Source organism: Gorilla gorilla, chromosome 1 (assembly GCF_029281585.2).
Source record: "Gorilla gorilla gorilla isolate KB3781 chromosome 1, NHGRI_mGorGor1-v2.1_pri, whole genome shotgun sequence".
Lineage (NCBI taxonomy): Eukaryota > Metazoa > Chordata > Mammalia > Primates > Hominidae > Gorilla > Gorilla gorilla.
This window is the reverse complement of record NC_073224.2, coordinates 89,669,166-89,692,664: the sequence shown is the minus strand read 5'-3', so window position 1 is coordinate 89,692,664 and position 23,499 is coordinate 89,669,166. Positions and strand designations below refer to the sequence as shown.

General features: G+C 43.5%; 1 protein-coding gene across 1 annotated transcript in view; it reads left to right on the top strand.

The window, feature by feature from the left end:
* The first annotated feature begins 7,878 nt into the window (after positions 1-7,878).
* Positions 7,879-23,499, top strand: part of STYXL2 (serine/threonine/tyrosine interacting like 2) — a 34,955-nt gene continuing 19,334 nt past the window's right edge. Inside the window, exons 1-2 of the mRNA XM_019026196.4 lie at positions 7,879-7,998; positions 8,637-8,762. Coding sequence (XP_018881741.3) covers positions 8,653-8,762 — 110 coding nt within the window. The 5' untranslated portion in view covers positions 7,879-7,998; positions 8,637-8,652. The remainder of the gene's footprint in view (positions 7,999-8,636; positions 8,763-23,499) is intronic.

Genomic DNA, 23,499 nt, shown 5'->3' with positions numbered 1-23,499 from the left:
GAGGGGAGCCAGGCTAATTTAGGATTGGAATGGCAACAGGACCCAGGGCCACAGAGCAGATGGTGGGCGGGCCGCTTATCTTGCAGTTGCATTTGCGGGCTGACACCACCCCGGCTCTGGCCCAAATACTACCCTCTTGAGGTCCAGGGTCTCATCAGAAGTGCATATCTGAGGCTAAGCCCCTAAACCACGTATCTTAGGCTAGGCCACTGCACAGAGCTTAGACATGTGACACTGGGCTCAGATAGGCCATCGTGATAGGGCAGACCCCAGGGAGCAACCCACACCTGTGTGATCCACAGAAACATGGCACTTCAGAGCAGACAAGTGTAGGGCACCACATTTAGGAAAAATCTTCCTGCTGGGATTGTGCCTCTAACAAAGATGCCAGGGAAGGGTTCTAAAATGGCACAATCAGCCTCAAAATGTCAGCAACTTGCAAACTTGGTTCCCTTCAAAAACCCTTCATGGATCAAGCATCTGTGGGTTTTCTGAAACTTTTTTATGTGGGGGGAGAAAAAACATTTTTTTCTAGAGAGAAAAAAGCTTTTACACCTTTCCCAGGTTAAAGTTCTCCTGAGTTTTTCTCATTTAACTTAGAAAAACAAGGAAGCTTCCTCTCGTTCTAGGAAGGTGGGGTGTATAAGTAAGTGTGTGTGTGTGAGAGACTGGGTCTTCAAAGGTTTCACTGGCTCTGAGCAGAGCTGTTCAGTGACTTTTTTCTCCTGGAGCTTGCCTCTTTATGCATCCCTTTTCATGCAGCGGCACACTGCAGCGCATCAAATCTTTCATGAAGTCTGGTGGCTGAAAAGAAATCCTGGAATGGAAGTGCCTTGATTTTGTGCACACACTGGAGCATTTTCTCTAACAGCCTTGTGGAGGGGGCAGCACATGGCGGCTTTTTTGGTGATAATTTAGGGTTCATCCACAGTGACCTCGGACTCCCTTTCTTGGCATGTGTCTGCCATCTCAGAGCTCTCGGATGATTGGTCACCAAAGTCTACTAATTTTCTGTAACTTACATTCCCCCCCAGTAATAATAATAACTGCACTCATAACTGGCATTTATTGAGTGGTTATTATGTGTCAGGTCTTCTAAGATTTTTACACATGCAAACTCATTTAGTACCTATAATAGCCCTGTTGGGGCACAGTGTGAATTTTACACCCCTCCATTTCAGACTGGAAGACTGTGCAAGAAGACTTTAGCAAAGTGAAGCCATTTGCCCACACCACAGTCAGTTAAGAGGCACTGGGGTCAGCCCCCTTTGGTCCCCTGGGATGGCAGTGGAGTGTTAGGTGGGACAGGTGGAACATTTCCCAGGCATGGAGGTCTGTTTTGTCACTGACTCTGTTTAGAATTGTCAGCACATGATAATCATAAAAAGCAGACCAACGGTGGCTCACACCTGTAATCCCAGCGCTTTGGGAGGCTGAGGCGGGCGTATTGCGAGGTCAGGAGTTCAAGACCAGTCTGGCCAGCATGGTGAAACCCTGTCTCTACTAAAAATACAAAAAATTAGCCGGGCATGGTGGTGCATGCCTGTAATCCCAGCTACTTGGGAGGCTGAGGCAGGAGAATTTCTTGAACCTGGGAGGCGGAGGTTGCAGTGAGCTGAGATCACACCACTGCACTCCAGCCTGAGCAAGCCAGACTCTGACACACACACACACACACACACACACACACACACACACACACACACACACAAAAAGCAGACCAACTCTTAGTCGGTTTTATGATTGCTTTTAAACTCCCTACTTTAAAAGCACGGCCTTGCGTTTGTGCCCCCTGCATGGGACCTTATGAATAGCTTCTGCTTCCTCCAACACCACTTGAGTCCTGAGGCCCATTCATCAGTGCAGTGCTTCCCTGCCCAGGTCTTAGCAGAATCAATTCCTCGGAAAGGTCAGATGGGAAAAGAAAGAAGAGAAAAGCCCAGTAGGTCCTCTGGAACCTAAGTCAAGCTCCACCTCCTCCAGGAAGCCTTTCCTAATGTCCCTGCTCCTACCTGGGTCTCCCTTACCTGCGCAAAGGAAGAGGTGGTATCCTCTCATGAGGCATGGTGGGGAGGGCCGCCTGGTTGCTTTTGGTCGACCTTTGAAGGTCTTCCTTGCTCACCTGCAGTGGCAATGGCTATTTCACTATTTGGTAAACTCTGTCTATATGCCTCAAGTCAACCACCAAGCCTGGCTTCTCCTGCCCCACTGCTCTGGCCCCTTCTTCCTCTTAATGTAAGATATGGAGGAAGAAAAGTTGGTGGGCACATGATTCTGGGCTGGGCAGGCTGTGGTGGGAGGGATGGGGCAGAGGTAGAAGACACTTCATCAGTGTGTCTGAAAACATGCCCAAGACTCGTTCTGCTGGGTGAGTTCCCCAGGAGTCACTTGCCTTCTCATAGGAAGAAGCAAAACGTCCTGCTTCAGGCAATTCAGAGTTACAGCCACTTTTCCCTCCTAGCTGGGTGAGAATCTTGTTTTAAGATGGTTTTTCTAAGCCAAAATTTCTTATTTTTATTCATGCATGGGTCGCAGCCAGTCTACAAGTGTGGGGATATGTGTTGGGGGTTGGGGTGGTGCAGGCATGGAGGAGCTTCTGGCTTACCAGGAGAAGATGGGAGAATCACTGGCCCAGCCAGGGAAGGATGGGTATTTCCTTCAGCCTCCATCTCTCAGGCCCTGGAGCATCCTCCCTGCCTGAATCTGATGGCTGAGATAGGCCCACTTATGACTAATCATTCCAGACTCCTCACTTCTATGGCGCCTGCACAAACTATGTGCTCAGTAAAGAGTTGTTTGGATAAAGGAATGAGCCAACCAGTCCATCTTGGTGGATGATGAGGGGCTTTCTGCCTTCAGTCAGATGGACTTGAGCCAGCCTGAGAGAATGATCTTACCCAGATCTTCCTCCAAACCGTGTGATCCAGCCCTTCCCCAGCAGCAGGCTGCCCTTCCCTCGAGAGCCCCAAGGCCAGGTGTTGAGAGATAAGCATGTCTAGGGCCTGGGAGAACCAGGATGAGCTGTAGGCCCCGTGGCCCGGGGCTTTCCTGTGTATGCTAAAAAGTGAGCTCTAAACCAGTCTCCTGGTTTCCACTTCCCGAGGCTTGGTGCTCCTGAGTTTCCTGGTATAGCTCTTCTCCTCCCCGTTGCAGCTGGATCCTGGAAGCCCTCAACAGTGTCTGAATTGCAAGGTGATGGCCAAATACACTAAACCAAAGATATTCCTAAACTTTGCCAAACCCTGCGTCTCTCAACTTCCTTCTCTCCATTCTATTTCCTTCCGATGCCCAGCAAAATGGTTGGTACCTTAATGCCAAGACTTTCATTCTAACCCTTAGACACTCCATAGGTCCCCACAGAACACTGTGCTATTAAGCACTTGATGTGGATTCAACCATATACTCATGAATGTCTGATTTTATTCTGGGAGGTTTCCCTCCCAGAGGGAAATGCTCAGAGTCCCAGAGTTTTCAATGACCAGGGTCCCAGAAGCGGCAAGGAGCTTTGGCCTTTGGAAAAGACCCATCTAGTTTGTTGTTTGTTTTTAGGGTTTGAATCTTCTCTTGCTCTGTGAATGATACTGGGTAAGTTGCGTTGTCCCTTCTGCCTCAGTTTCCTGTCTCTTTCTCTGGTTTTAACACAAACGTTAATATACTAGATAATGAACGTATCTAGATCAACAAATCCTGGATTTTCTAGGACAACTCGGATTTCAAATACTTTGTCCACATTGTCAAATCCTGTGTCTGATCCTATAATCTAATTTGGGATAAGAAAATATGGTCTTGAGAGTACTTTGAATTCTTCATTTCAGCAGTGGGCTAGAATGTTATTTACTAATATGCAAATAAAAACCATTCTGATTCTGGGCACTGGTCCAGAATGTGTAATTCTGGCCCAGCAGGAACACAGCTGTGTTGCTGGAGGCCCTTCCTGGGAAGGCTCTGAGAGAGCATCTCCTTCAGCCCTAGGTCCCCATGTCTCACCCACCGCTGGGCACTGGACAGAAAAGGGGCCTACTCACCTGCACAGAGTGTCCACAGCACAGGCCACATCTTCCCCACCATGGTCTTGCTTCTTCTCTGCCCTAAACCTAACCTGTCACTGGCAGCCTCCAGACAGGTCTGAGCTGTGTTGTTAAAGCTACAGCAGCTTCTGGCCTGGCCCAACTGGAGGTCCCTGCAATTTTCCCTCTTCCCACCCACCTCTGCCCAGCCTCAGCTGGATTGGCAGGTGAACTCCTCAGCTGGATTGGCAGGTGAGCTGGGGCTGGGCTCATGTGTCACCTACTCCAAAGGTCCCAAGAGGAGTCTTCCCTACTTCCCTCAAGTTCCCCTTAAACCAGCCACCTCCCCTGCCTTCCCCCTACTTAGCAGGTGTACAAAGTCCTAGACTGCTCACAAAGGGGTAGGCCTCTCTTATAACTGACAGGAAATAAATAATAAAAAGGGAAATGCACTCAGAGGTAGGGTTCCAAGCTAGTAAAAGAAGGGTGTTGCCCATATTTGCTGAAACACTTCAAGACACAATGTGATCTGTTTCTCTACTTCTCTCCTCTTCTACAGCCTCCACCCCACAGTGCACAAGAGATATAGTCATGAAGAAAACAGGAAGTCTCTCCCCTCAGAGTTTATATTCTGATTGGGAAAGTAGCAAGTTCATAAGTGAAAGAAGATCATCTTGGGGACGTGTGACCAATTTGTCTCAGTTTTCCTAGGACTGTCCTGGTTTTCAAACCAAAAGGAACCCCCCCTCAGTCCCAAGCAAATTTGGATGATGGTCACCGTACTGAAAGAATGATCAGTGGTGTGGGACCATAATTCTCCAGGAGCAGCGGCTGTTGCTGGTTTCTTCCATAGATATTTTAGATATATGATAGTGTGCCATATACACTGTTCTGCAATGATTTATTCATTTTTTATTTAATGAAAGGTTTTAGAAAGCTTTCTGTATCGGTATGTATAGCACCACCACCAACATCTTTTTAAAATGGGGATGATATTTCACTGCATATGAGTGACATGATTTATTTAACCAAACTACTTTTAAGATTGTTTTTCCTCATCTTTCACAACTATGAAAAGATTGCAACCAATATCTATTATGTGTACGATATTTCACACGTGTTGTGATTATACATGTAAGATAAATTCTTAAAAGTAAAATTTCTGAAATGACTCACTGAAAGTTATGCATATTTGTAATTTTTATAGATATTGCTAAACTAGCTACCATGAGAATTTTACAGCCTACACTCCTATTAGCAGCATATAAGGATACCTATCTCCCCACACACTCACTAACACAGTTACCAAGTGTTTATGACACAGTTATCAAACTTTCTGCTCATCGCCAATCTAAGTGAACATGATATCCCACGTATATATAATTTACTTTTTAAAATTATTGGTGAAATTTGGCCGGGCGCGGTGGCTCACGCCTGTAATCGCAGCACTTTGGGAGGCCAAGGTGGGCTGATCACAAGGTCGAGAGATCGAGGCCATCCTGGCTAACACGGTGAAACCCCGCCTCTACTAAAAATATAAAAAATTAGCCAGGTGTGGTGGTGTGCGCCTGTAATCCCAGCTACTTGGGAGGCTGAGGCAGGAGAATGGTGAACTCGGGAGGCAGAGCTTGCAGTGAGCCGAGATGGTGCCACTGCACTCCAGCCTGGGCAACAGAGCAAGACTCTGTCTCAAAAAAAAAAAAAATTATTAGTGAAATTGAAAATCTTTTAATGTAGTTGCACATCATATATATTTTCTTTTCTGAGACTAGGTAGCTCATTTGCCCATATTTCTTTTTTTAATAAATTTTTAAAAATATAGACACAGAATCTCGCTACATTGACCAGGCTGGTCTTGAATTCCTGGGCTCAAGCAATCCTGCCTCAGTCTCCCAAAGTGCTGGGATTACAGGCATGAGCCACCACGTCCAGCCGTTTGGCCATATTTCTATTGAGTTGTTGATCTTTAGCTTGTTGACTTCTAGCAGCTCTTTGTATATTAGGGAAAGGAACTTTTGGATGTGATAAGCATTGCAAATATTTCCCCTAGCATTTCTTTGTGTTATGAATTCATAGTATCCTACATGACTTATTGTTATCAATCCTTTTGACTGCTAGGTTTGGTTGACATACAAAATTTGTTGTTTTCTGTTTATTACATTTCACTCAGGCACCTTGTTAATTCTCTTATTATATGTAATAATTGCTCAGCCCCAACATTTTATAATATCTTTGCCAAATTAGTCTTCCTAATTACTTGTCTGCTTGGGTCCTATCACTGACTCTGCAGAACCTAACAAATTAGCTTTTAAGGTATTCTAGCATTTGTTCTCAAACACAGTCTACCTTCCAGAATACGTAATTTATGCTCTGACCAAGTTAGACATATTTTCATACCCAGAACTCATACTTCCTTACCCCCAAAACTTTATTGATGCCACCCCCTCGGTAATTCCCTTCCCCTACTATATCTGCTATTATAATCTTACTTGTCCTTTAGAAGTCAGCTCATATATCACCACTGCTTCTATGAAGTCTTTCCTGATTTCTTCAGTCAGAAGGGCTCTTTCTCACCTTTGAACTCACACGGCACTCTGGATCTCTTTTAGGACACTAACTACATTCTCTCTTATGCTTGAGTTATTTTTGGTCTGTGTCTCATTCCTCCTAATAAACAGTGAGCTCATTCATTCAGCCATTTCTAATGATACGATATACCAGGCATCATTCCACCTAACTAGGAAGAAAGACAACTTTAAGCTATGTGTTTTACCAATTTTGGTCAAGTAAAGTGCCATATGTAGTAGGTAATCAATGAATATTTTAAGTGGGTAAATAGATGGATGGATAAATGGATGAAAGGATGACTATGGTATGTGTGGGACGAGAAGTGTGGGCTATTTGGCTTTGCTTTGATCATTGTGATGGTAGAGGGGTTAGTAGAGTAAGACAGCTTATTTGACATTTATGAAGCTCACGGAATTCTTAAGTCACCCAGGGTTGCCAATCCATTTTTGGGGTGTGAGCAGAGGGGAGGAAACGTGGAGGGTGAGCACAACTGTCCAGTTGACCATCCAGAGACATGTCTATTAAAAGAAATGCAGGCAGGGCACGGTGGCTCACACCTGTAATCCCAGCACTTTGGCGGACGGAGGTGGATGGATCACTTCAGCCCAGGAGCTCGAGACCAGCCTGGGCAACATAGTGAGACCCCATCTCTACAAAAAATTTAAAAATTATCTGGGTGTGGTGGCATGTGCCTGTACTCCCAGCTACTCAGGAGGCTGAGGTGGGAGGATCACCTGACCCTGAGAGGTTGAGGCCGCAGTGAGCTGTGATGGCACCACTGCACTTTCACCAGGGCAACAGAGTGAGACCCTGTCTAAAAAAAAAAGAAAAAGAAATGTAATCCTGGTCACAAGCAATGACTACTCTTTAATTGTACCACAGTGCTCTCCCAATATCTATCTGTTGAGTACCCTTTCCATTCTATATATCTGGTCCTTTTTTTAGGCCTCTCTAGTTGACATGCGGCTGTGGTAAGTTTGTTTATTCTTCTATATCTTTGGATTTAGACTCTCTTCTGGAAGAACTTTGAATAGGCTGTCCCAGGCAAGAGGGTCTGAAGAGAGAACCCAGAGAAAAGCTGTTCTTTAGGTTCTCCATCTACCAAGCACAAACGTCTTCCAATTCTGCTGCTAAATGTAAGCATCTGGAGAATCAGCCAGGAGGGAAAGAGTTAAGTGAGGACTGCTTTGGGGCCTGGGTCCAGAGCCTGCATTCCTTCCTCCCAGAAATCTGCCAGCCTATGGGGCCAGAGGCTAAATTTAGAGGGTGGCTAAGGTTTCCTGTTAACAGCTGTCCTGCCCCTAGGAGAAGAAGCCCTGAGGAAGGAGGTGGCTGGTTCCTGTCTCACTGGCCGGAGCTTCAGCTTCAGTCATTTCATCTGGGTCCCTCAGCCCTTGGTGGGGAACATCCAGGCAGGTTAGAGGTGAGTGTGCTTCTCCCCTTGTCAATCCTGGTGAGCCCAGGACTTACAATACAAGGGCAGCGGCTTTGCCCTGAGTGTCAGGGCACAGCCATGATGGCTGGGACCAGCTGCTGGTATCCTTCATGTCCTTTAGTAGGCTCCAGGATGATGCCTGAGCCAAAGGCCCTACCTCCTGTGGCCTTGGTTAGAGTCACCGAAGGCCAGCTGTGTCTTCCCCAGCAGAGACAAAGGTGTGCGCATGGGCATAGGTGAGGGGCATGTGTGTATGCACACCCTATAATTTCAACTGAAAAATCTTGCTGGTCCAGGGAAGTCATTGTTCTTCAACTTTTTGAGCTGAGATCAGGTAACCTGCTGGCTCCTCTGCCTGCTCCCTTGCTGACATCTGTGGAAGGAGCCACACTGGCACTTCAATATTGTCACTTCAAGGTGGGCTCCTAATATGGCGGGGTGCACTTCTTGGTGTCCCGGTAACAGTGGCTGGGCCAGGTCTGACTGGATATTCCTTGCTGGTCTTTTGCCCACCGGGACCTTCCTAGTCCTAGTTCCACTGAGGTGACATCACCAACACACCTTCTCCCCCAACAAAACCTCAGGAACCTAATTCCCTAACTGCCTTTTTCTTGCCAAACTTTCAGAGGTTGGCAGGTTGTCATGGCGACCAGAAAGGACACAGAGGAGGAGCAGGTAGTCCCAAGCGAGGAGGACGAAGCCAACGTGAGGGCGGTGCAGGCCCACTACCTCCGAAGCCCCTCCCCTAGCCAGTAAGTGACCACTTATCTCCCACCCTCACAGCCCCAGCTGGGAGGGGCTGGGGACAGATTGGGCCATTAGCTCCAGGGAGCCTGCAGCCATCACCTCGGTTCACTCATTTAACAAATATTATTGAGTACTTGTATGTGTCCTACTTTCTGGAGGAGGTAAATATGCAAATAGACTGATTGCAATGTGGCAGGTGTGTGCTAGATATCAATATGACCAGGATCTAGTATGTGGTGGACTAGACAATAGGGAAGGGAACAACTGGACTTGGAAGGTCATAGGAGGCTTGGCTGGAAGAGATGATGATGGACCCGAACCTCAGAGGATGAGTAGGAATTTGGCCCTGCTTGATTCAGTAGGACTGGGGCTGGATATGGGGATGACAGGCCGTAGACTATAAGAAAAAGGATGAGGAGAGGAGAAGCCCATGGAAGCATTCCCTAGCACTAAAATAATTTTTTATCCATAATCAAGCTGTGTCTTTTAAACTGGGACATGTGCATGCCTGGGGCAAGTGGCAAGATGCCAAGAGGCATGAGGCATCTTCCTGGAGAGTCCTCTTTTTAGCACAAGTAATTTGAAACTTTCTTTTACATTAAAATCATCGACGTTATGTTATGTAGAATGAAAAAAATGTGCATAACATTTTAAGACAAACCACGAGACGTTAAAGAAATGTCGTGCTTAATTGCCTGCTAAAACAATACTGTGTGTGCCTGTCCATTTTCTTCTGTCATAAATCATAACAGGAGACCTGACTTTTAATCACCTCTGTCACCAAATTGGTGTGAAGAATAACTGAAGTGATTGAGCCTTTAGTTGGAAACGCCTAACTAAAACATCTGAAATTAACTTCCCCTCTAAGAATTTATCATTCTGCTTGATTTCACTTTTCTCTGATGCTCTTGGGATCTTGCTGGCTCCTGCTTCCTGTGTCAAAAGGCTTCCCCATTGGAGTAAGACAGGAATGAGGGCAGGTGCTCAGCACTCATGGGCCAGGGCACTTCGCCCAGATGGAGCTTAGAGACTTCTCCTTTAAAATTCAGCATTATGTTGGGAGGCCGAGGTGGGAGGATCATGAGGTCAGGAGATCAAGCCCAGCCTGGCCAATATAGTGAAACCCCATCTCTACTAAAAATACAAAACTTAGCCAGGTGTGGTGGTAGGTGCCTGTAATCTCAGCTACTCAGGAGGCTGAAGCAGGAGAATCACTTGAACCCGGGAGGCGGAGGTTTCAGTGAGCCGAGATCGCGCCACTGAACTTCAGCCCGGGCGACAGAGCGAGATTCCATCTCAAAAAAAAAGAAAACAAAATTCAGCATTATGGTCCCACTTAGGAAAACTCTCAGGATTGAGAGATTTAACATAAGTCCTCCTCTCTTGTATACCCCCAAATAAGGCAGAGGTCGCTTCGTGTGTGGTTGGGATAGGTGACAGTTTCGTGTATTGCTAAGAGTAATGTTAGCTATTATATCTAAAGGACATTTCTTTCTTGCTCAAATAAGTTCCAAAACAGGTACCTGAGCAGTGATTCAAGAACTAAGACTCCTTCTGTCTTGAAGGTTCACCACTTTAAAGCATGGCTTCTAAAGTCACAATGCTCATCAGTATCAACATAAAATGGAGACAAGCATGGAGAATTTCCCAGGAGGTTTTATGGTCCAGATGTGAAAATGGCCACTTCATTTTCACTCATATTCTATCGTCTAGAACTCAGCAAGGTCATGCTTTCTTGCAAAGAAGGATGGGAAATAAGGCCCATGAACCCAAGAAAAAGAGGAAATCAGTGTGTCGATAATAGCAGTCTCAGCCACAATGTACTCCTCTAGTCAGTCAATCCACGTTACCTTTTTTTTCCCCACCTATAGAACATGTTTACTGCCTCCTAAGTGAGGCAACTCAAAATCCCACTTACCAACTGCTGCATATGTAGTTCCAGGCTAGGTTCTCTCCCTCAGGCCTGAATGCAACACATTATGGTCGGATCAGGATAACTGCCAAAAACAGCTACCATTTTATAAAAGGAGGAAGAGGAAATACTGCTGTCATATAATTAATGAACATGTTGACCCAGGATGTGAGGAGTCCTCCTAGATTCGACCTTGATTTATCTCTCTGAGAGAAATACCCTTGTCTATTGTTCTCTTTGACCTCTAGCTCTGCCCTCCTAGCTGTCTTGCTTGTCCATTATCCTCCATAGCCTTGTTGAAGACATGTCCTCCTTGAAGGCTGTATAGCTTTTGCAGACTGTGTCCTGTTTATGAAAATTTGGTGGCTCTGGGGCTGTTTTAAGGTTTATGCCACACAAAAGCTTTTGGAAGTTCCTGGTTTCTTTGAAAATATGACCCTTTCAAAAACTCAATAGGTTTATGATCTATGTAGATTAGACAACTCCATGTGTTACTAACCACACTCAAAGTTCTTTCCTAGATATAGTTTTCAATCCTGATTCATTCATTTGCCTTTTTGTTTCCGTTTAATGATAGTTATCTTGGGAGGTTATCTGAAACTGTAAATTTGGGTGGGGAGTCCAAGACGCATGTTGTAATTTGTAGTGTAATTGTCAGAAAGTTTTGCAATGGAGTGTATAGCTAATAAGCTCATGAAGGGTGGATAAAATAATAAAATATAATCAATCCAAAAGGAGAAAAGAAAGTAGAGAAAAAGAATACAGAAAAAGAACAACTTTCTCCACAAGAAACTATAGGTTAAAAAAAAAAGAAAGAAAAAGAATAATAAGAAAATAGTAGGATGGTAGATTTAAGCTCAAATATATAAATAACTACATTAAATGTAAATAGATTAAATACTCCAATTAAAAGACAAAGATGGTCAAACTCAATTTTTTTAAAAAGGCTACATGCTGTTTACAAGAGACACACCTTAAAAATAACGATATAGGTTTGTCATGGTAGCTCATGCCTGTAATTCTAGCACTTTTGGAGGCTGAGGTAGGATGATTGCTTGAGGCCCCGAGTTTCAGATAAGACTAGGCAACATAGTGAGGCCCTGTCTCTACAAACTTTTTTTTTTTTTTTTTTGAGACGGAGTCTCGCTCTGTCGCCAGGCTGGAGTGCAGTGGCGTGATCTTGGCTCACTGCAACCTCTGCCTCCAGGGTTCAAGTGAGTTTCCTGCCTCAGCCTCCAGAGTAGCTGGGACTACAGGTGCACGCTACCCCACCCAGCCAATTTTTGTATTTTTAGTAGAGACGGGGTTTCACCATGTTGGTCAGGATGGTCTTGATCTCTTGACCTTGTGATCCCTCTGCCTCAGCTCTCAAAGTGCTGGGATTACAGATGTGAGCCACCGCCCCCGGCCCAAACTTTTTTTTAAAAATTAGCCAGGCATGGTTGCATATGCCTGTAGCCTCAGCTACTCAGGAAGCTGAGGAAACAGGATTGCTTGAGCCCAGGAATTCAAGGCTGCAGTGAGCTATGACCATGCCACTGCATTCCAGCCTGGGTGAGAAAGTGAGGCCCTGTCTCAAAAAATAAAATAAGGATATACAAAAGTTAACGAAGAATAAAAAATTTATACTACACTGTTTCAGTTACTACTGCTCATAACTTCAAATTTTAGTGGCATAAAATACCATTTTATTATGTTCATAATCAGGAGCCTGGATGAGGCACAGTGGGGTTAGCCTGTCTTTGCTCCATGATGTCCAAGGCCTCAGCTAGAGAGATTTGAAGACTGGGGATGCCTTAAGGCTGAGGGTGACTCACAGAGGCGTCTTCACGTTTGGCAGTTTATGTTGAAATTTACCTGGGTTTTTGGCCAGAATACCTAAGATAGTCCCTCCATGTGGGCTACTTTGGGCTTTCTCTAAGCATGGTAGCTGAATTCCAAGAGTTGCATCCAAGAGAATAAGATAGATGTGTATTAATTTTCATGAGCTAGCCTCAGGAGTTACATAGCACCACTTCTGCTGTACTCTGCTGACACAAATGTCCATGAAGTTTCAAGGGGAGGCAACATAAACTTCATCACTCCATCAGAGAAGTACCAAGGTGATATTGTAAAGTAAGCAAAAGCAAGCCAGTGAAGCAGATTTTGAAGTAATCATTACTAGATACAAAGAGACAAAAAGAGACATTTCATAATGATCAAAGGTTCAATTTACCAGAAAGATAAAATAATTTTCAATTTCTATGTTTAATAACACAGCCTCAAAATATATAAGGCAAAAAACTGACAGAACTGAATGAAAAATTAAAAGCCACAATCTCCCTCAACTGTATGTATATTTTTAAAAACTATCTTAGCAACTGATAAAATAAAAAAAATCAAAAGAATAATTTTTAATAAGAATATTAAAAAATTATCAAGACTATTTGGATGAAACAATAAATAAAATTAACCTAATGAGCATTTATAGAACATGCACCCAACAAGTACAGGATACACATTCTTACCATGTACACATGGAGCATTTGCCAAAATAGATCATATACTGGGCCATACATATATCAACCAATGTTTAGTGATTGAAATAATACAGAACATGTTATCTGAACATAGAAGAATAAAGGTAGAGATCAATTAAAAAATTTAAAAACAGGGATTCAAATTAAAATCACAATTCAATACTACTACATACTCACCAGAATATCTCAAACTAAAGACCAACGATAGCAAATATTAATGAAGAAGTGAAGCAATCAAAACTCCCATTCATTGCTGGTGAGAGTGTAAATTAGTACAACCATTTGGAACTATTTTGCAGTATCTACTAAAGCTAAACATATGGTTGTCCTCTGACCCAGCAGGCTCACTCTTCATAAATACTTAACAAAAACAACTACATATGTGCACCAGAAGATAAATACTATAATGTTTAGCAACTAATAGTCATTAAGGATATAGGATGTATAAACAACATGATGAACTGTCCAATTAGCAGTAGGCTAGATAAATAAAGTCTGGCATATATATTTATTTTAAAAACTGCCAGTCTTGGTCTCTTTTCTGTTGCTATAACAGAATACCTGAGACTGGGTAATGTACAAAGAATAGAGGTTTATTTGGCTCATAGCTCTGGAGGCTGGAAAGTCCGAGATCAAGTGGCCACATTTGGCAAGGGCCTCATGCTGCCTCATAACATGGCAGATGGCATCACATAGCATGAGTGCATGTGAAAGAGGAGAGCAGGCATGTGCAAAAGAGACCAAATGCAAGAGGCAGCCTCACTTTATAACAACCCCCTCTCATGGTAACTAATCCAGTCCCCCAAGAGCAAGAACTCATTCCCATGAGAAAAGCATTCCTCTCTCTTAACAACCTAATCACCTCTTAAGACACTACCTTCCAATGCCACCCCATTGGAGACCAAGCCTCAACATGAGTTTTGGTGAGGACAAACCATAGAATTGCCCTAGGAAATACGTATTTTATTAACTGCCTATCACTTTGGGGTGATTGAGCTTCTCAGATTGTTGATTGAGGAAGGCAAATAACAAATATGACACAAAGGGGCAGGGGTGAAGGGAGTCACCGAAAGGGGAAATAGGAGGCAGGGAAGATTAATTCTGCTGGTTTCACGATTTTACATCACCTTAGCCTACCACAAGACAAAAGCACTGAAGCAAAGGCATTCAGTCCTTAGCCTTTTCAGCAGCCATTCTCCCTTCCTAGGCAAAAACAGGCTCAACCTGAAAGACCCACTTTACTGTACAATGGGCTGAACTTCCTTAAAACATGGCCCCACATCCAGAGCAAATGTTCTCTGGATTTGCAGTGACTGCTGCTGAATCCTGTTGGTTTTAATGCGCTTCTTGGTTTGTGTATACTATTCAGCAATTGATTTCTAGAAACTTATCCCAAATCATCTAGCCCTTTTCAGAAATTCTCAAGGAAGGCAAACATGTGGTGACACTTCATAGGCTATCTCTTCCCACAATGGCCTCATAAAATCTGAACTCTAAACTATTACACTTGCACAGGCTTTGGAGCTATCATTCAATCAATCCCACTTTAATTCACAGAACCACACCTAAACCAGTTCAGATGAATGAGTCTACAGTGCTTTTTAAAAAATGAAAACAGAACCTATAGACTTGGAGAAAATATTTTCTAATTACATATCTGATAAAGAACTTCTGTCTAGAATATATTTTTTAAAACTCCCACAACCTACTAATAAGGAAACAAACAACTCAATTAAAAAGCGGACAAATGATTTGAATACATATTCACCAAAAATGATATGTGGATGGCAAATAAGCACATGAAAAGATGCTCAAAATCCTTAATCATTAGGGACACACAAATCAAAACCACAATGAGTTACCGTTACATTACTATTAAAATATCTGAAATTAAAAAGATTGACCATACCAAATGTTGGTGGAAAATGTAGAGTACTTGGGACAATCTTATGAATGTAAAATAGTCCATTTTACAGTTTTTCAGTTTCTTATAAAATTAAACATACATCTACCTAAACATGCACACCTATATCTACATGATCCCATCATTCTACTCCTAGGTATATACTCAAGAGAAATGAAGGCCTATGTCTGCAGGGCACAGTGGCTCATGTCTATAATCCCAGCACTTTGGGAGGCTGAGGCAAGTGGATCACCTGAGGTCAGGAGTTTGAGACCAGCCTGTCCAACAGAGTGAAACCCCATCTTAACTAAAAATACAAAAATTAGCTGGGTGTGGTGGTGGGCACCTGTAAGCCCAGCTACTTAGGCTGAGGCAAAAGTATCACTTGAACCAGAGAGGTGGAGGTTGCAGTGAACCAAGATTGCACCACTGCACTTCAGCCTAGGCAACAGAGTGACAGTCCATCTCAAAAAAAAAAAAAAAAAAGCCTATGTCTATGCAAAGACTGGGACATGAATGTTCATAGCAGGTTTATTTGTAATAGCCAAAAACCTAAAAACACCCTAGATGTCCAATGACGAGTGAATGGATAAACACATTGCATCACATTTACACATAGGAATACTATACAGCAATGAAAAGAAATGAACTATTGATTCATACAACAACATGGATGAATCTCAAAATAATTACACTGCTTGAAATTCAGACAAAAAAGGGTACATACTATATTATTCCATTTATATAAAATTCTAGAAAATGCAAACACATGTCTATAGTGGCAGAAAGCAGTTTAATGGTTGCCTGGGAGGCATAGGGTGGGGAGGGGGTGAGAGGGAGGGCTTAAAAAGGGGCACAAGGGATGATGTGATCTTGGTTGCAGTGATGGCTTCACGGATGTATACATATATCAAATCTTGTTGTATATTTTAAATTTGTGCAGTTCGTATATCAATAATAAAGCTGTTTTTTAAAAAAATATATATATATATAAAAGATAAATAAAACCCTCTTTTAGGAGGCAGTATGATACTGTGGGAAGAAATTAAGTGGTGTAGTGGAGACCAAAATTGAGGTCAGACCTGCCCTCCTACTTATAAACCCTTGAAAGCTTGCTTAAATTACTTAATCAAAAAAATCGGAATACCAGTTTTACCCAGGAGTAGAGAATAAATAATACAACATATATAAAGGTATACTATGTATTTGATAAATGGTGGTTCTCATACCTTTTCCTTCCAGAAAAAGATATCTGACAACAAAATTTTTTCAGTAACTCATCATGTCAAGGAATTTTTATTTAGCCAGAGTCCCACAAACACTGATTAAGACATCATGCTTCTCTAATTCTGCCATGAGCAAATCCTGTATTCTAAGAAGCAGAGTATCACTTACTGATATTTGTCCCTGTCCTGAACAGTCCTCCTTGTACTTGATAAGTGCCTGAAATTCCATCCTTCTGCTTTTATGACTTCAGATAAAGGTTTGAGTCTTTAAGTTAAATTTTAAGTCTTTAAGTTAAATTACGCACCAAGTCAGCAAATACCTCACCACCAGACTCTTAGTCCTTGTACTAGTTTCCTAGGGCTGCCACAGCAAATTACTACAAACTAGGCAGCTTAAAAACAAGAGAAATTTATTTTCTCACATATTGGGAGCCAGAAGTCTGAAATCAAGGTGGTGACAGAGCCACACAGCCTCCAAAGACTCTAGGGAAGACTCCTTCCTTGTCTCTTGCTCGTTTCTGTTGGCTACGGGCGTTTCTTGCATTGTGGCAGCATAATTCCAATCTCTGCCACTCCTTCAAAAGGCCTTCTGCTCTGTCTTCTCTTCTCTTATAAGGACACTTGCCACTGGCTTTAGAGTCCATCCTAATTTAGGGTTATCTCACCTCAAAAGCTTTAACTTAATTACTCCTGCAATGATCCTTTTTCCAAAAAAGATTACATTCCCAGGTTTTGGAAGACATGCCATTTTGGAGGGCACCGTTCAACTCACTACAGCCCTATATCCAGCCCCTAGGAAACAGAATTTTACTCTTTCCTGTGGAACTAGAACAGAGCCTTGCAAAACTTCACCCAGTGATCCAAACAGCCACTAGCAGCCAGCCAAAATTAGCAGGGATGTACCCTGCTTGCTGTCCTGGCAGGGAGTCTTAACATTTCAAGTCTCATCTGTAAATCTCATCCTAGGGTGAATTAAGAATCTGAGAAAGGGGTGTAGACAATGGATGGGGTATCAAATCTTCATTTTTGCCTGAGTTAGGCACTAACTTCAAACACCTTAAATTCAAACCTAGCCACTATGAGTCACTCTCTGGAAGAAAATGGGCGGTTGGAGATTCATCCATCTCACAGCTAGGCAAATTTCCCTAAGTGATTCATGAGTTGACACTGAAATTTAAAACCCCCTGTCAGTGGGGGAGCTTGGTGGGGACTTCTCCCTTACCTATAGTCTCCGTCAGGCCTTCCCAGTCACCTAAATAAATACAGCCTAAGAAGTAAGTGCACAGCCGGGCGCGGTGGCTCACGCCTGTAACCCCAGCCCTTTGGGAGGCCGAGGTGGGCGGATCACAAGGTCAGGAGATCGAGACCATCCTGGCTAACATGGTGAAACCCCGTCTCTACTAAAAATAGAAAAATTAGCCTGGGGTTGTGGTGGGCGCCTGTAATCCCAGATGCTCAGGAGGCTGAGGCAGGTGAATGGCATGAATCGGGAGGTGGAGCTTGCAGTGAGCCGAGATTGGGCCACTGCACTCCAGCCTGGGGGACAGAACCAGACTCTGTCTTGAAAAAAAAAAAGAAGTGCGCTTGTAATGCAAACCAACCTCTGCCCGCCCCCCCGTCTCTTCCTTCTTAGCTATTATCATCAGTTTTCTCTTCCTTTCCATCTAAAGGAGCAAAGGCATTTTTATCATTCTCTTGTTCCTGATTTGAAGAATGTTTTTCTACTTGACTTTATATCTTTCCAAGTCAAAATCCATTTCTTGCTTTGGCTTTTAGATCTGAACTTTTCAAGACTTCGCAGTTTTGTAGAACTGCTTGGTAAGGCTCGATCAGGCTTCCTGTCACGGTGGCACTGTTTCCCTTGACCTTCAGTGAATTTCTTTAACTGTGCTCTCCTTTCCCTTCCTGTGGCGAGCAAGCATCTGTGGTGGGTGTGGTAGGAGACAGGGGCATGAAGTGTAATTTCTCTGTGTTTTCGTTATGTTTCTTTGGGAAATGGCTCCTCCTGTCCATCCTTTCTCCTTTACATTTCTTTTTCGGTGAAAACTTCTCCACCTCGGCTCTTTCACTAAGCCTGTTGGAAGCAGCTTGCTAAAAATCTATTTTCTTCCGTTTACTGACTTCTCTTCTTCCTTAGAGCCTGAACTTTGCCTGTGTGCAGTCATTTTCTCTGAAGTCACTGAACACTTAGAGCTCAGAAACCTTGTCCTTTTTTGCAAAAGCCCAATCAAGAAAGACACCTCCTCCTGGGCCTCTACCTCCATTTCACGTCCAAGGGACTCCTTAACAGCAAGTGATCAGCTATAGGAAAGTCTGAGCTGAAGGACCCCAATTTCACTACATTCCGTGTCTGGACAGCAGGCAACTAGTTTAAAGCAACGGCTTTCAAACTTTGCTGACTATAATCTGCACTATGACAATGCCATTTGCATCTCAACTCAGAGATATATACACGTATACATAAATTTTTAAAAGTTCACAAAACTACACTTATCCTTACAATGGGTGGTGCTATTCCCTTTCTTTCCCCTCCTCCTTCCCTCCCTTTCTTCCTCTTTGCCTTCCTTCCCTCCCTCCCTTCCTTCCTTCTTTCCTTCCTTCCTTCCTTTTTTTCTGTTTCCTTTTTTACTTTCTGTCCCAGATGCTGAACACAACCCACTGAATTGATTTTATGATACATGGATTGGTCAGTCTGCAATTTTGAAAAACGCAGGTCTAAAGCAAGCTGCACCACTCTCCTGCTTTTGGTTAGGAAGTCCATCAAACTCCCCTTTATTGTTCCTCTTTCAATTCAGCCTCAAGGCTTTTTAGCAGCTGCTTCCTGATCCTATGATGAGGGATGTATCGATCCTAGGTCCTTTTTTTCCTCGCCTGTCTTTCTTGAACAGCCAGCCCTCACTGCTTTCTAATCAGGGTGTGAGTGTCATCTCACTCCATCTCAGGTATGCCAGTTGGGACGCAGACATAGTCATAAATCAAAACCTCTAGGGCTGCCATCTCACTGACCTTGCAAATATAAACAGGGCCAGTTGTTCAGGTCTCTCCCTCCTTCCTCTTTTCTATTTCTGCAGTCCTCCTTCTCTGTGGAAAACAAGCGTCCGTTTTAGGTCTTGCCCCCACACCTTTCTTTATTAGACTTAATAAACCGTGTCTGTGGCAAACAGTTTTATGACTATTAGGTTTACATCTCCCCCCTCATGGCGGCTGACTCGTAAAAGCATTTGTAATCTACATCGTACATTCCACACTGGGTAATACAGAGCAGAGTTTAATGTTGCTCACATTTTAGCATCAGCAGCCAAAGACAGAAACATCGTGGGGCTGAGGAGGAAATCTGTTCTTAATCCCCCCTCTTTTCCCAATTACAAAGCTGCCAGCTTCTCAAGAGTATACCGGGTAGGCTCTTTACGTATGATTTCTCAGGTTTGCTGACTCATTAGCCGAACTTCAATCTTTACCACCCATAAGAAGGAAAGATGTTTCACAGCGATTTCTCTTTTCAAATTCTCCTCTATCAAACCCACAGCCTCAGAGTGTAGGTATATTTAGGACAGATTCTTGATTCTCAGTATTTGTTACTTAAAACCAAATCCTCACAATTTAAAGTCAACGTTGTTTAGGGAAAGTGGCAGGATGGAGTGCTCCCAGACGGATAATCCCAGGCCAGGATCCTGGCAGTCCCACCTGCTGAGTTCCTTGCAAGGCCTTTCTGCACACCTGACAGGTAAGCGCGCCTCCTGTGTCTATTTTCAGTCTGCGTCAGTTGCTTGGAATACTGATTAGAGATGTGAGAAAGCCTCTTTGGGACACAAAGGAACAAAGAAAACTGACCAAGTAGGAGAAATGTGGTACTGTGCAAGGAAGAAGCCCTTGTAATCCCTACAGTAATACAATAATTCTCAACATGGATCTGTTTGGTTTGGTTTTGCCCCAAACCTCATTTTACATAATACTGACCCTTAATAAATAAAATGATTAATGTTTTGTTAATAGGAGTATAAATAGTATTAATTACTGAAAAATAAAATAATAAAACTCCCTTAATAAATATTGTTGAAATGGAAAATATGACTGCTCACATTTATATAAAATCTGGGGCTTTGATTCTAGTTTTATGAAATATTGTTATATGAAAACTAGCTGTCCTGAACCCTTGGAGCTCAGAATGTCCACCAGGTCTGTTATAGAGGCAAGGTTTGCTCTACCATATTGGCATTATTTTGTTGTTGCTTCCCATCTGTAACATATTTGCCTCAGTCACTGATATTTAGTAGGTTGTGTATCACTATTGAGGAGAAGAGTGCCTAAGCATTTGCTTAAAACTTGCTTCTTAGCCCTTGGAATAGCACTATTCCTGTTATCTATTGGTGCTTAACAAATTACCCCAAAACTTAATGACTAAGGACAATAATTTCATTTTGCTCCCCTTTTTGTGGGTCAGGAATTTGGACAGGTCTTGACCGGGCAGTTTATCTGTTTCATATGGCATCGGCTGGAGTGGCCTGATGGGCTGCAAGGTCCATTTCTAAGAGGACCATTCACATGGTTGGCTGTTGGCTGGGAGCTCAGCAGGGACTATTGACCAGTGGCCTTTCTAGCTTGGTGTTCTGGGGGTAGTCGGACTTCTTATATGGCAGCTCAGGAGTTCCCAGAAAAAGAGTGTCAAGACCCAAAGAAGGGAAGCTTCCCTCAAGATGTGGGCTCAAAAACTGATCAATTATCACTTCCACCATGTTCCATTCTATTGGTCAGAGTAGTCACAGAGACTACCCAGATTCTAGGGCAGTAGACATAGACCCCACCTCTCTATGCAAGGAGTATCACAGATCTGGGGTGACCATTACTCTACCATAAGAAAAAATTACTAATTGCTAACATAGACCTCAGATATTGTATACATCTTGGCCTCTGAAGGCCACAGAGTAGGCATGGAAAGGACACAGCCAAGATCCTGCTTTTGCTTTGAGACTTACTACTGGTGTCCCAGTAAAATGATGAGCATGCAGCAAACACTTGATAGATCTTATTGCTGATTGTTGTAACTGCCACATTCCCTTAAGTATAGTACTATTGAAGACATATTCAGTCAGTGAGTCAGAAATTATCTATGAAACATTTACTGTGTGCCAGACATTCTCCTAGGTGCTAGGAACACAATGGTCAACAAAATACCCAGTCATGGTCCTTGCCTTCATAGAGGGTATGATCTAGTGTAGGAGACCAATATTTATCAAATGATTTCATAAATAAGTGTAAAATCACATCTGATAGAAGTGCCATAAAACCAGGTGTATGGTGCAAGATCAAGGAAGACTTCCCTAAAAAAGGGATGATTGAACTAAAATCTGAAAAATGAGGGAAGCAGGAGAGGACTAACCATCAGGCTGCAGAAATGGACTTCTACAAAGTCCCTAGGCAGAAAGGAACTTGGTGAGAATGACAGCCAAAAGAAGACCAGTGTACTGGAAAGGAGTGAGCCAAAGAGAACCCAGTGCAAGTTGAGGCTGGGGAGGAGGAAGGGCCGGAGACTACAGGGCCTTGGAAATCATCAGGTTTGATCCCCTAGGTTGTATGTGGACACCTGGTCCAGGCTTACCATGGTCCATCCATTCATCCAGACATCCAGCTCTTCATCCATCTACCCATCTGTCTGTACATCCACTCACTCAGTCATCAAACCCTGACTGATCACCTTCCATCTGCTAGAGACACAGGTAAATAAGACCACCTAATCCACCTAATCTGTACCTTTATAGAGCTCACTGCCACCCCCACTAGGTGTTTAAGTCTTTACTGTCTTCACCAAGTAATGAGATTCCAAAGATCTCTCTAGTTTTAACACCAAAAGATAATATCCCATGAACTTTACCCTTAATCCACCCCCACTCCCCAATAATGTTTGTTTGAAAATGCATCTTTTCGTCACAGAAAATGCTTGGTGCTAGAATGGAAATGAGCCAACACAACCACTATCGTAAAACTCTATTATCTTCACCAAGCAATGAGATCTCTAAAGGCCTCTCTAGTTTTAACATCCAAGATAATTTGGAAATGAATTAAATTGAGTTGATTAGGGTTATGGGGGGAAAAATGGCAGATAGCAGGCAGGACTAACTTGCAGCTCCCACTTGGATGAACAGAACAGCATATAGAGACTCGCGTCATGAACCTTTGCTCCAAGAACTACCACAGGAACATACCAGGAAAACTGAAACAATTCACAGACCCTTTCAAAGAAGCAGCTTGCTTCTGCAAACATCATGAGATAGCCAAAAAACTGTGAATGCCCAAAGTGTGAGAGGGGGAAAGTCTGCCTCCAAATACACATCCTCACTGGGGAACTTGAAAATCCAGATCACAGGAGAAGGATTTAACCTTTCCTAGAGGTGAAATGAATTTAGAGAGCTGAGAAACATATAAAAGTGGAAGAAGCAGCAGGAAAAGCCCTGTAAGCACTCTCAGTCCCCAGGGAAGCCATTTCTGACTTTATCTCACAGGGGTCCTTGGGGAGGGCAGCCAGGGGTATTGGGGAAGGACCACAGGGAGAAGGAAACTTCCAGCTGAACTTTGTAATAATTTCAACCAAGTGTAAATTGTCCAGGGCAGAATGGGGATGGGGGAATGGCAAACAGGAAGTGCAAACAAGAGCACAGAAGCCACCACAGTGGGGTAGTGGCAGGGCCTGAAAGCTCTGCTTGCTTTCTCCTCAGGGAGGCTTATAGCCCGGGGCAAGATCTCATCCCTTCTTACTGGCTGCCTAAATATAAACTCAGTACTGTTGGTGGGGCACAGTGAAAGTGAGACTGGCCTTGCTGGCTGTGTGAGAGCTGGGTGAGGCACCCACTGCCAGCTTTACCCCCACTTCCCTGGCAACCTGTATGATGCAGCAGAGGCAACCACAATCCCTCTGGGAACATAACTCCTTTGGCCTGAGAACCACACCCTCCATCCCCAACAGCAAGCCCCATCCAAGGAGAGTCTGAGCTCAGACACACCTAACCCTACCCCCACCTTATGGTCTTTCTCTACATGCCCTGGTAGCCAAAGACAAAAGACATAATCTCTTAGAAGCTCTAAGGCCTCACCCATCACCTGAGAAACCTGAATATTTATCCAGAAGACCTTAGGACAAGTTTGTTTCCCCCTATACTACCTCAGCTGATGCATTCCTGAAGGTGCCAC